Raw genomic sequence first — 13,439 nt, 5'->3', positions numbered from 1 at the left:
GTGCGACGCAAACGTTCTTCCGCTTCCGATATAAAGCCTGGTGTCCAATTCTCTTGCGCGCGATAGCGTGTCAATCGATGACGTTCGGTCAGTGCACGTTTACGACGGCGTTCTTGAAGCTTCATGTGACGTCGCTGGCCTGAGAGCACTTCCAATTGATGCTGTCGTCTTTTTTCGATTTCCAGACGCAACTTCTTTGCAACCTCTTCACGCTTCTTACTTGCAGCTGTTTCGCTGTAAATTGACGCTTGATTCTGCAGCGCATAAAATTGACAGTAATAGTTTAGCCGTTCGGGATCTTGTGGTGGCATAATACGACGAAAATCTCCCAAATGGCTCTCTTCCCAGGCAATTTGTTGTGAAAGCGCGCTCAGTCCGGCATCCTGTGATGCATCTTCTTGCGGTGATGATTCATTGTCTGCAGACGCTGATGCGTTGTTGAAATCGTTAGGCGTTGTTTGACGCGGATTCGAGTTCAATATTCTGCTAAGGATACAAACATGTATCAATAAGTTTCGCAGCGAAGCGAGCAAAGAGACTTACGTATCACATTGCTTCAATTTGAGCAATCGCTGTTTGATACGCTTACGATCCTCGCGTAGTATCTGCTTCTTGTCGGCCAAGGGCGTGCTAACCATCAATAGCGTGTCTCGTATCAACGCCTTCTTCACCTGCCGATCGACGAGCTCGTGCGTGTGATAGCTCGGCGAGTGATTCACTTCGAGGACGTATGGTTTCAGTTTTGAATCGACTAAAATATCGAAGCCGAGTATCTCGAAGCACGCTTGTATTTTGTCATGCGTCGGAAAACAGGCATGGTAGTTGTGCTTGAGCATTGGCCATGCGCTGAGCACCGTTTTGATAATAATGTCATCGATATTAGCCCAAAACCCGTCAACATCGTGATTGTGCCGACGCAACCAATTGTTGATGGCACTGAACTTGCGTTTGCTGCCGCAGTCATCGTTGTCGCACAAATCATATTGGGAGCTGCGCTTATTCACCGAATAGTTGGTCAGATGCATGAATAGATCGCAGCTATTCTCCGGCGTCGGCTCAACATATTTGTTGGTGGCAAAGCGTGCCAAGCCTTCGTTGTAAACAAAGATACGCAATGGATCTACTGAGGTGATAAGCGTATAGACGCGCAGATCGAACTTGTAGCCATCAATCAAAAGCGGCTGCGCGGAAGTAAGGTAAAGTGAAAGCAATGAGAGGTGCGGTAATTTTAAATGTCTGCATACCTTATTAATGTAAGTCTGACAAATCATGCGCTCCGAGGGATTTATGGATTTCAAATCGTTCGTCAGCCAAATTCCGCGACCCATCGCACCCGAATCTGGTTTGATAATAAATGTTGCCGGTTTGCTTTTAAAATTATTATTATTGGCATAATTTATAGCATCGCCATAGCTGCAGAGGTAGAAGTGCATCGAAAACCTTTCTTATGTGCGTAGGCGTAATTTATACTCACAACGTTGGTGTACTTACTCAGCTGGAAATATCCATGTTTTCGGAAATATTTTATAATCGCGTGGAAATAATTTCAGCATGCGATTCAAATTGCGCGAGAGCAAGTCTTTGCGACAAATCTCCATCATATCTGGATAGTGGTTGATTTGTTGGAAACGCTTCATGCTCTTGTACAATTCTACTCCGGGCAATGAGTCTGTCCACAAAATATTCCAAAGTTTGCCTTCTTTAACTAATTTAAAACCCAATGCCTTGGATACCCGACCAATTATGCTGAAGCGCGAATTAGATACGCAGATGCTGCCTTTGATTTTACTGAAATTAAAAGAAAATAAGTAGCAGTAGAATTATCGAAAACGGTTCACGTGGTGGCCCAAAGTCATCCGGTAATATATGTACATAAAAAAATATTTTGATGAATGGATAACCTTCCTACTTTTTTTGAAGTCAAAACTAAGGCAAACTCTTACACGGAGGACCTGGAAATTCAACAACATTAAACAAACTTTAAATTAAATGGAAAATGCAGTCCCGGAGAAGACCGAGGAGTGCGAATTAAGTGCGAATTAAGTTTTCGATTTGTGGTGGAAGAGAGACTTCGTCGCTGAATATTGTAGTTCACACCAGTGGACGAGCGTCTCACCATCAAGACGTCAAGCGAGACGTGCATGTAGCAGTAGGTTCCAGCGTCAGGGGAAGCAGCAAGTTAGATTGCTGGCAACTTATCGAAAAACTAGAAATAAAATCGAGCATATTATGGTAGACGAAAGAGACTTTTCCAGTGTTTTAGTCATACATATATACACACATACGCACGATTCGAGGACCAAATATTAACTCGTAAGTCCTGTGATGAAAGAAGTGAGCGATTAGCAACACAAACTTTTTTAGCCAAGTAGCCATCTGGTCCCTATCTAACAGAATGACTTGTTAAAGACAGTTTTGACGGCTTAAGATGTGGGCAGATAACAAAATACGGTAACACTGTGCTCGGTTCTAGGCGACTGTGGGATCCAAGGCAATGAAGTCGCCGACGAGTTGGACCGGAACCATTGTGTGGTCTCAGTTGGTCCTCTTCGATAGCCATAATTACCGAGTGGGTTCACTCTGCAAGCAGTGGGGGAGGCATAGACAAGCTCGGCCTTTCGCATACCTTTTCAAAAGAAAGTATATTGTTCTATTGAATACTAATGCTCTCTGGGTAACAAACTGATCACAATCGACTACGATTTCACATGCACTTAGTAGTCATAATGCTAGTTCTCTCTTGAAGATGAAGAGACTACAGGATACATTCTCTCTGACTGTCTGGCCTTAGCCATACAAAGACTAACTATTTAAAGGTCCAAAATAATACGTCTAACAAAGCCCTGTTAAAATCTATTAGGAAGTCGAGGGTATATTGGACAAAGTGGGTTAGGATCAAAAGATCTTTTAGGTCGTAGTGTCTCATTTTCTACTACACCCAAACACTTAAACTAAAGTAACTAACACAAGGGAGGTTGAACGTCGAAAAGCTGTCAGCTTCGTCGCCACTCGATATTTGCAAGCAGGGGTTAATACCGTAAGGTTTGTAAGTCGTTATAAGGGGAACTGATAATGGAAGTGGGGTATATTTTCCATAACAAAAAGGCAGAGGCCGAAATGCATGAGAGCGAGGAACTTGAGAAGTTAGTCGACAAAACAAAACTCCAGAAGTTTTCAGGACTAAGGCTAATACCTAGTAAGAACAAACACAGCGACTTAGTGGCCTATGTCCAGAGCTGGACCCTACTGAATAGCATTCAGACCAGTGGAGAAGATAAACCTGAGCCCCAGATAGGACCATGCAGTCGATGTACCAACGTCCGATTGTGACCAGTTACGATTGCAATTTCTCGGCTCAAAATCATTAAAGCTGCTGAAGCTAACGGCCTGCCAGCTGACCTAATCAAGTCCGGCGATCGGAGAAATACATGCCTGCCATGTGATCTGGCCAAAACAAAAGAAGTGAAGAATACTTCAGCCACCTCAAGGGTTTATCAAGCGTATCGCGTCAAAAGTTCTTTCGACACAGCTCCCACAGGTGGACAATGAAAGAAAGGGTGAAAAAATGGGAGGAACTCCGGAATTAACCATGCGCCAAACCTGTAAAAGACCCGCGGGAGGAGGAGGATTCAGCAACGCGTATAATCTGCGATGTCCGAATGAGGATCCCCGTAAAACTAATACAGCAACCCTATTAAGCAGGCATTTCAGGGTACTATTTTACATATATATATGGAAAATTTGAAAGTTAGGGGGGGCTCGAGCACCCCTCTGCCCCTACCTGGCTACGCCCATGTCTCCAATGATAACCTCATGCTAAAGTTGCCGATCGCTTTCGTACCTAAGAACCGTAAGCAAGACCAGTAGGTCATATGTCGAAGTGAAACTAGAATGACTTAGATAAAGGGCCGTAATCCTTTCGAGAACTTTCTCTTTAAAGCTACACAATTTTTTTTTTTATTGAATCAAAGTTAAAGGGTAAAAATGCCAACTTACGGTATAATTGGCATATCGTCTCGTGCGCCCAGTGATGATTTCGGTGTATTGCCGCATTTCAAACGGAAGCACACATTATTCAATTGTATAAGGCCATCGGAAATGGCTTCGCTTTCCGCAGTAAGTTCATGTGTATTATGATATTCCTTCCCTTCCTCATTCTCCTCCGCGTCGTTGTTACTCTTACGCACACAATGACCATTACGCTCCTTCAATGCATTCTCCAAGACGACATCGATACGCGTGCCACGATTTTTTTCCATTCGCAATTTCTCTTTGGAGAGACGACGCAACTCCTGTATGCGCTTGAAGAATTTGGAATTTTTCAAATTCATTATGTCAGATCGTTACAGCTAGAATTTCTATGTGGATGGGTGGTCGAGTTCTGATGAAATAATTGGCTTTTAATGCGACTTTCGATGATGTTGCTGGTCGGCGAAGGCAGCTCGGCCAGCCGCGGCGGTTGTTGAAGGTGAAATGCGGGGGTCCGTTTTTTTTTTTGTGAAAATTTTTAATACACAGCTAGTCAAAAATTGCTGCGTGAAGTTTTGTATTACAAAATATTATTTAAAAATGTTACTAATATAGATGTCCGGCAAATATTAAAGCATTTCTTGGTTACAAATTTTAAATTTGTTTTTTGTTGAAAATTTTGACGAACAAAAGAAAATATTTTTGCGCTGTGCCTTTGCTAATGAAATAAACTGAATACTTTTTTTTATCTTTTGATGGAATATTTTCGTTAAAAATTCTACAGTATTGAACTTATAGATTACACACAAAAGAAAACCTTTATTGCAACCGATTCCATGAATTGATGAAATAAAAAAGTCGAAAAATGTACTAAATTTTTGATTAGACAAAATAATACAATTTCAGTAAGTTCTCTTTTTGTGATGAAAAAAATTAAGCGTTTGCGTTCAAGCACAATTTGTTGCACTATCCAGTGGGGAAAATGGGAATGCATTACCTTCCCAGGAGGCAAATGGGGAATTATAAAATTTATTATATATTAAAAATTCCGCTACAATACATCGGAAAACTATTAAAATTATTTGAGCTGGAATCTTTTGAAAACAACTCCAAAAATCGTTTTTTTTTTATAAATAAATGGGGTTTTCGAAACATTTTTCCAAAAAAAAATCACCTCAGGTGATAGAAAAGTTTAAGCTTAAAAGGGCTGCACTTATAAAAATATTTAAGAATTTAAGCAACGGAATCAAAATAATGAGATTTTCAGAGGTATTTTCAAATCGGAATAGCTCACGTAAATTTTAATATTTTTCCGAAATATTTTGTCAGAAGTCTTAAAATGTAATATAGCTAATCAGAAGACAAATAGAATAGGTCTGACCTAATTAAAAATTAAGGATATTCCCAAAAAAAACTGCGACGCTAGCTTCGGAGCATCTATTCAGAACTCTTCTTGATAAAGTATTGGGGAGAATTAGGGGAAGGTGAGCTTCTAAGGAACTCTCACTTTGGCCGAAATACCACACAGTCGTAATAACGTTTCGGCAATGAAAGCAGGTGAGCGCTTATGGGCAAGAACTCTAACAGAAAAAATGGTAGAAGTAGAACAGTTTCAAGACCCTCCGGTCTCTAGGCATCTAGAATGCTCTTGAAACCAAGAGGTCTTGATTGGTTAAACAGAGGGCGCATTTGGCGAAAAATCAGCCTAACCATTGCCACGTTGGGAAGGCTATTGAACAATAAGGACCTCTCTCGACTGAAACAAATTATGGTCTATACATCTTTCGTCATTCCCCATGTCTAAAGCAGATGGGAGTGTTTTAAGAGCTTTCCACAAAACCTTTAGTCAGTCTAGCAATTGATTTTTTATGCGAGTGAAGGAGAGATACAATGAGAGCAGATGGCTTGAATGCCATTCACGCAGTGCTTGTGCAGCTGTCTAATATGTACATTAGATTGCATCACTCCCCATACAAAAAAAATAAAAAATAAAAAATCGGTACTGTTTTTCCGCAACTTTTTTTGGTGATGCAGTCTAATGTACATAAATGTATATGTGTTTCAGCTAATATGGGCTTGTTCGAGATGCAATCACACCCGCAGTGTTAAAGTATCACGTTCGGTGGGAATTTCTAGCAACGCATAATCAGTTGGGCAGTTGCGACAGTGTTGCAAATTTTCATTAGTGCGGCAGTAATGCAGCTTTTATTACGTGCCTCGAACAGGCCCGATGTCTCTCTCCCCTATAATCAATCAATAAAAATAGTGGCTTAAAAAAACTCAAATAATAAAAAAGGAAAACCTAACAAAAACAACTGCTTCATTTAAATTTTATGGTATTAAAATATAGATTAACTGAGATGAAAAACTTGTCAAACTAGTTTTAACCCCACACAAGTTAAAATAATTGCACAGTCCTCGCTTCACAATATAATTGCTATATTTTTATAGCTTTTCGTTAAATTCATAAGTCAGTTGTCAAATTAGTTTCTATTGCAAAAAATATGCTCTAATCTCGCCCAAAAAAAAAATCAGTATTACATAGTACGAATTTACAACTTAAGCTTAAATTTTGAACAAACTGGTTTCTTTTATTAAAACTTTAAAGTGCATACATATGTATGTAAATCAACAATCCGATACGAATACTAACGTCTAATATATGTATGTAATATTTTTATAAACACAAAAGTGCGTTTGCCTTTTTATGATTTGAGCTTAAAGCAATAAACATTTATTGCGTATATACATATGTATGCATGCATTACGTTTAGTCGTTACAGTTAGTTATGTTTGTAGTAAATGCAACTGAAATATTGTAGTTCTTCACTTCTTCAAATAAGTACATTTGATGTCCATAAACACTTTTCACCATCCGGCCTATCATATGTACATATATACACAACTGCCACTAGCTAATTTATAATAAAATATTTTATTTTTAAATACAAAAATTGAGATTTCTTCATAATAAGGCACAGCGGAATGTATGTATTTAATTTTTTAATTACTCTTTTGTACTTAATCGGGATATATCTTGCAAAAGCGTATTGTATCATAAACGTACTCCATCTCCGGACGATCGTCGGCTTCAAATGCTACGCATTGCGTTCCTAGTAAAATTATGTTTTTACACATATCCCGTTCCCCATTTTGTATTGGTTGGCGTGCATCGATCAGATTGCTCAGCTCATCTTTGCGTGTACCTTTGATATATTCAGCCAACAACTCTGGTTTGCGATTAAGGTCTAACGCACGTAGACCGGTAAATGTCTCCAGCAACATAACGCCAAAACTGTATGTATCCACTTTTGTACTTAGCTTTTTGCCACGCAAAAACTCTTGCGGTAAATATGGTTTAGTCCCATAAATTTGTGACACTGTAACCGAACGACTTAAGGCAGCCGGCCCCTCGCGGGCCAAGCCGAAATCTCCTATACGCGGTGTCAAACATACATCGAGTAGTACATTTGCTGGTTTGATGTCACCGTGTATAAGTGGTTTGACATCACAAACGTGCAAAAAGTTGATACCTCTTGAAATAAATAATGCAAACTTATTTAGTATTATTAAAAAAAAAACTGTTTCTCTCAACTCACCGCGCTGCACCTAGACAAATTTCGACGCGCTGCTCCCAGGTCAAAGGCGTTTCTTTTTTTGAATACAAACGTTGCTCCAATGTACCACCTTTCATGAGCTGATAAACCAAGCAAGGCTTTTCGCCATTCAATGAATAGCCAAAAAGGGGCAGTACATTATCGTGACGATACCGGCTTAAATGTTTCAGCTCGTTGAGACTTTGTTGTAGCTGCACTTTGCTGCTGTCGCGTCCATTTACTCCATTGTATATCAATTGTTTGACAGCAACCTCAGTGCACTTCCAGGTGCCCTTGTAAACAGTACCAAAGCCGCCTCGTCCAAGCTTTAGGCGCTCATTCCAGTTTTCGGTGGCTTCTGTTAATTCTTCATAGCTGATTTCGATCATGTAGCGAGCGAATTCGCGCACGTCTTGTTCGATGCGCTGCGTGGATGTAGGTCCCCCCGTCTGCTCGTATGATGAATACGAGGTGTTATTGTTGGAATTGCTAACACCTGACGAAGAGGAATCTATGGGCCCATTGAGTTGTTTAATGTCCGAGTTGGCGGCCATAAGCATAGTTAAGCGCGGTTGACTGCGGGGAATGAGTAGCTGATATTTGCGTTCTACGAAATCCTTTAGCATACGCATTGCGTGATGTTGTTCTTTCCTGCAAAATAAATATGTATTTATTTAAGTATGTAAAAACATAAACGCATTATTTCATAGTTTAAATACATATAATACAAAAACAGGTTCGACTTACTTCCACAACAACATGAAGAGTTCAGTAACTGTGTGCTTGCACTCAATGCCCCACTTTTGCATTAATTGCCATGATGGTGATTTACCCAGCTCCTGTTGTTGGTTTATGAACTGTAATAAATAAATGTAGTGAAAATAAATTTGTAGACAGTCAGGCTTGAAACCACTTTTTGGCGGCGTTATCGTCGGCATACGTAAATGGGCTTGCCGACATTCTAACTTGCTCACCTTCACATCTGCCGGCCGTAGTTGCATAGCTTCGGCTAATTGCATCCAAATTTGCATTTCATCCAAATGTTCACAAAGCAAACGCAACTGCTGCAGTGGTAATTCGTGTATATACCGGTCTTTGACATAACCGCTGCTGTTGCTGCTACCACCAGCTCCAACGCCTATGCCGCTGCCACCGCCGCCTTTTCCATTTGTAATACTGTTGTTGGGCGATAATGCACTGCGAGAACGTGACACGGACATCACTATATAAAATGTTTCAAAATCTTCTAAAGCTGTTTAATTTGATGGCTTTCTTTTTAATGATGCCTGACTCATCCAAGTATGAGATGTGCTGATGATGCGTTGATTTACATTTAGCTGCAGCCAGCCACAAAGTTTAAACCACAATTAGTTAATTTATTAAGGACGATCAATGGATTATTGTTTATAAACAAATTAAAATGTGTTTATTTTGCTATAACACAGGCAGGTTTATTGTATAATATTTAGCAGGACAAATTTGAGACTTCGGCTACGACGCTGTTTACACATCCGTCCTCATGCGTAGTTTGCTCAATAAATGTTCAATTGAAAATATAATTTCAACACTAGTTGCACCACTTCTCGGAAACCACTGCCTTAAAAAGATAAATAAAGAAAAAAACCCAACTCAACGAGCAATACGCAAAACAAAACAAATCGTGTGCACAACAGCTGACGTAAAGCTTTTAAGCCAATTGGAAAATTTAGGTATGAGAAAGCACTCTAAATTGAGTTAGAGTTGCCAAATCACGGCATTGAAAGTTTGCCTACGAAAGTTGTGGCAAAATTCAAAGAGAGTCCCATAAAATAATTTAAGTATAAAGCTAAAGCTAATTTAACTATAAAGAAACAGGGAAACAAAGGAAATTAAAGTCAATGCTCACGAAACGTTTGTTTTGTGCTCGGCTGGAATTGAAACATATCGTGTTTTGTTAGTGCTCGGGAACAGTATGAGAAAAGGAACACAAACTTTTCGTACTTGTTGCGACAATGTTCGGTTTGTTTTCGTACTCTGAAGCTCTGTGTACGTTTTTAGCGGATGATTTCAAGAAAACAAACTTTGGAGTTGTGTCACTTTTGAAAATCGTGTGCAATATATAATTTGGATTGACCGAAGTGTACATCGTGGGCTTACATTCAACAACATATATTCGCAATTTGTATAAAGGCTAGTTTCTGACATTTGAAAAGTATGTTAAAGGTTATTATTAACATCAGCAGTGACAGTTAAGTCAGAGTTTGACTTTTATATTAACAAATAATTTTTGGGAACTTTGCAGTGTATTGGGTAAACCCTTGATATGAATCTACAAGTTTTGTTTGGTCAAAATCCTTCATATTTTCACTCCAACAAAAGAAAACACCATAAACTCTCATGAACGAAAGACACAAGATGACGTAAGAACAAGAGAGTGAAAAAAGTCGATTTTTTTTAGCGGGTTCTACGCCATCTTGTTTCACTGGAAAACGAGCGAAAAGTAAACAAAGCAAAGAAAACAACGAAAACCAAAATTAGCCAAAATTATTGTCAGCCACTTTAAGCGCACAATTTAGGTAAAATGATGCAATAAAATGCTTGAAAATGTGTTGTCATGTTGAATTAACTCTTCTTTACTTAAATAAAAGTGTAAAATAGTGGTGCTTGTGATGTAAACAAACGCTCAGCTGACGAACCCGCTTTCGCAAACTTTTTTCTCAAAACCAGTTACAAATACAACGTCGCGTTCTTACGTGATCTTGTATTTTTGGTTCATGATAAACTCTGCAATTTACAATATACAAGGTCATTCTTATCAGAAAATAAATTGTTTTGGTTTGACATCTATCTAATCAGCCAATACACACACCACTTAAAAGCTTTTTGTTAAAAGCTCAAAAACATATGTGTTTGACACTAGCAGCTTAATAAAAAATAAATAAAAGAAAAACAATTCGTATATTTTTCGATTCACAACAGTCTTGTCTCGTGCTCGCCAGTTTTGGGTTTTGGCTGAGTAAAAGTCGTGCGAATGTCTTATATTAACTGTGAGGAGCATTGTTTACGTCTACAGACAATTGCCGTATCTAATCAAGCACTCAAGTGAATCACATAATCTAGCATATATAAAAGGGAGCTCCTAGAATAACACATCATTCTGACCCAAGGCTTTAATGTGTATACTCGGTTTAACAGCGTATCCGGCAAAGAAAGTATTTGACATTGCTTTCCAAAGATTTTCACTCTCTAGTGATAAGTTATTAGTTTCTCGAATTTTCCGTTGCCTAACAAGTGGAGGTGCCTTAAGTGCCAGCCTTCGCAGTTCCAGTAGCAATAGTGCCTTGAGCAATTCATGTCAAACAACAGTGATACGCAATAGTAGCACATTTAAACGCAGCGTCAACAAAATGCTGAACCATTTGCCTTATTTTGCCAGCGGTGAAATTGTACGCGGTTTCGGACGCGGCTCCAGTGAACTAGGCATACCAACAGGTACTTACACAATGTATTATAATGATTACTAAGCATTTACCTACTGGCAATATGTAAGCACAGTACTTTAAGCTTGGCATTGCCAATTAATTCACTTTTTAACTTACATTTTCGCATTGATTGATTAGATGTTAAATAAGTACATTTTTTCATTAATCTCTTTTATGTAACGTCCAAAGCGAATTTTTCATTGGAGGTGGTCAAATCGCTACCAGCCGCATTTTCGTTAGGCATCTACTATGGATGGGCGAATGTGGATAATGGTGAAGTTTATAAAATGGTAATGAGCATAGGCACAAATCCTTACTATGACAATAAGGAGAAAAGTATGGTGAGTATAAAAATCAGAACAATCAATTAAAAAATACTTCCAAAGTATTGAAGTGCAATGCACTGAAGTGTGTCTTAATTGAAGCGATTTTAATTGAATGTGAGGATGTTTGATTTTGATTGTATTGCAAGTTCCATATATTCATTCATGTACGTGCATAGTATTTTTATACATACATATACCGCTAACATATTAATTTTATATTTCTTTTATTTAACATGTCAACGTATGAATAGTCAAGTTGCGCAAAAAAGAAACAATTGCGGCAGTCATTATTGCCCGCAAAACTCGGCTATATTTCATCATAGTATATGAAATTTACTGATGTATCGCATGTGGGTAAATCGAGTAAATAATTATATATGTATGTACATATTTATATAGATACATGTGTATATAGATACATGTGTGCTGTCTTACACTCGTATGTAGTTTTTTTGTGAGTGGAAGACGATTTCGAGGTCTTAAATTACCTTAAACATAATATCCTATGTCACGGTTGTGGTTAACCTTATAGGTTTCTGATGGTAAATGTTTAAATTTTCATGACAAATATGAAACTTAACATCCGATCTGAGGCCAATTACCTTATATTTGGAATTTAGAACTGCATTACATTGGTTTATTTGTTTGGCCGCAACGTATATATACATGTACATATCCCACATTTAAACTATATCAAAGTTTGATCAACTCATACAGTTAGTATACCAAAAGACAGATGGAAATACAGATATCTTAACATATTCTCCTTATCAGGCTTATTAATTGTATGACGAAATCTCCAAAAAATGGAAATTTTGAATTGCATCTCTACATTATTAAAGATGCGATATCTTTTACATACATACATATGTATGTATGTGTATACATATGTATGTGATTTAAAATTAAGACAATGTGCTTCGTTATTGACGATGAATTCTTTCATTATACTCTGATTTAAGTTAAACACTGGCATGTAAACGTAAAATTGTTAAGTATTTTACTCACAGAATTTCCAACAGAAACAACAATTACAATCAATCCTTTGATATAACACCTCTGTGTAGACACAATTATCAGCTTTCAACGTTTCGGACTAATCTTTAAACTTAGCGTGAATCCCATTTTAACAAACTACGTGTATTTGTATTATAAACAGAAAACATATGTTCAAATTTGCATACGTATATACTTATGTACATTTCCTACGATTGTACGTACTACATGTGAATGTATATGTCTAATTGTTATACAATTTTCGTGATCGCTTTCACTTCGCACTACCTTATCGTTAAAGGCTAATTTAATGATATCATGGGTAACATTTATAAATTTTATCGCCCCCAAGCGATCAATTGACGTACTAATAATAACTATGTAGACGATTTTTTTTTTTTCAAAAAAGATAATACATACCTCTCAAGATGAATGGACTTAATCAGTGAAGTTAATGTCAAACACATCTCATGTGCAGGATTTGCCACTTTAATGCATTGAAGTAGTTTGTAATATTTTTGATAACTGTTTTTAATTTAACAAAATTTAAACCTTTTAAACCAGGAAACCCATATTATGCATAAATTCGATGGAGATTTGTATGGCCGCCTACTTAAAGTTTGTATCGTCGGCTATCTGCGCCCAGAATGTAATTTCGAATCGCTGGAGGCTCTAATAAATGCTATACAAAAAGATATCAAAGACTGTAACAACTTGCTGGACAAGGATGAGGAAAGTCGTCAATTGCGGCATTCGAAATTTTTCAAAGCGAATTGTAATGACAGTCCGACAAATTCCACGACAACGTATTTGAATGGTAACGTAAAGAATGGCTCCTCCTAATTCGCTTTAACATCTAATTAATAATGTCATTACTACCATAATGTACTTTAAATATGATGTAAATGTAGTATTTAAACTTTTTTTTTTTTAATTTACCTCAGTCTGCATGTTGTAAATTGTTTAATATAGGATGTAGTGCAATTCTATTACGTTAAATTTTTAGTTTCGTTTTAAAATTTATAGCGCTATTTGTTACTTAAAGCCTCGAAAGAATACTTAATAAAAGAGGTAATAGAAATACCAAAAAA

The 13,439-nt window shown here is 37.7% G+C and overlaps 3 protein-coding genes across 5 annotated transcripts in view; 1 reads left to right on the top strand and 2 right to left on the bottom strand.

Annotated features, from left to right (window-relative positions):
- The window catches only part of LOC118739298 (tubulin polyglutamylase TTLL13), an 11,729-nt gene extending 6,682 nt beyond the window's left edge, over positions 1–5,047 (bottom strand). For 2 of the 3 annotated variants that reach the window (XM_036470546.1, XM_036470554.1), the window contains exons 1-5: positions 3,997–5,047; positions 1,492–1,788; positions 1,245–1,413; positions 544–1,181; positions 38–486 (exon numbers count right to left, since the gene is read on the bottom strand). In XM_036470546.1, coding sequence (XP_036326439.1) covers positions 38–486; positions 544–1,181; positions 1,245–1,413; positions 1,492–1,788; positions 3,997–4,331 — 1,888 coding nt within the window. In that variant the 5' untranslated portion in view covers positions 4,332–5,047. The remainder of the gene's footprint in view (positions 1–37; positions 487–543; positions 1,182–1,244; positions 1,414–1,491; positions 1,789–3,996) is intronic. The other variant, XM_036470563.1, reaches the window with a different exon arrangement.
- Positions 5,048–6,534: 1,487 nt separating this feature from the next.
- Positions 6,535–9,228, bottom strand: LOC118739288 (serine/threonine-protein kinase pelle). The gene is made up of 4 exons (XM_036470536.1): positions 8,540–9,228; positions 8,313–8,422; positions 7,569–8,216; positions 6,535–7,504 (listed from the first exon to the last, which is right to left on the bottom strand). The coding sequence occupies exons 1-4, from the start codon at positions 8,783–8,785 to the stop codon at positions 6,991–6,993; spliced, it is 1,518 nt and encodes a 505-aa protein (XP_036326429.1). The 5' UTR covers positions 8,786–9,228; the 3' UTR covers positions 6,535–6,990.
- Positions 9,229–10,507: 1,279 nt separating this feature from the next.
- On the top strand, positions 10,508–13,166 carry LOC118739281 (putative riboflavin kinase; the record flags this gene model as incomplete). The annotated part of the gene is given in 3 exon segments (XM_036470523.1): positions 10,508–11,036; positions 11,216–11,367; positions 12,913–13,166. Coding segments are annotated over 3 exon segments (725 nt in total), but the record flags the coding sequence as incomplete, so codon positions are not given.
- Positions 13,167–13,439: the final 273 nt, after the last annotated feature.

The sequence above is a fragment of the Rhagoletis pomonella genome, unplaced genomic scaffold (assembly GCF_013731165.1).
Source record: "Rhagoletis pomonella isolate Grant_MI unplaced genomic scaffold, Rhpom_1.0 Rhpom_scaffold_00001, whole genome shotgun sequence".
NCBI classification, from domain to species: Eukaryota; Metazoa; Arthropoda; class Insecta; order Diptera; family Tephritidae; genus Rhagoletis; species Rhagoletis pomonella.
The sequence above is the reverse complement of the archived record's forward strand: the minus strand, read 5'-3'. Positions and strand labels throughout refer to the sequence as shown.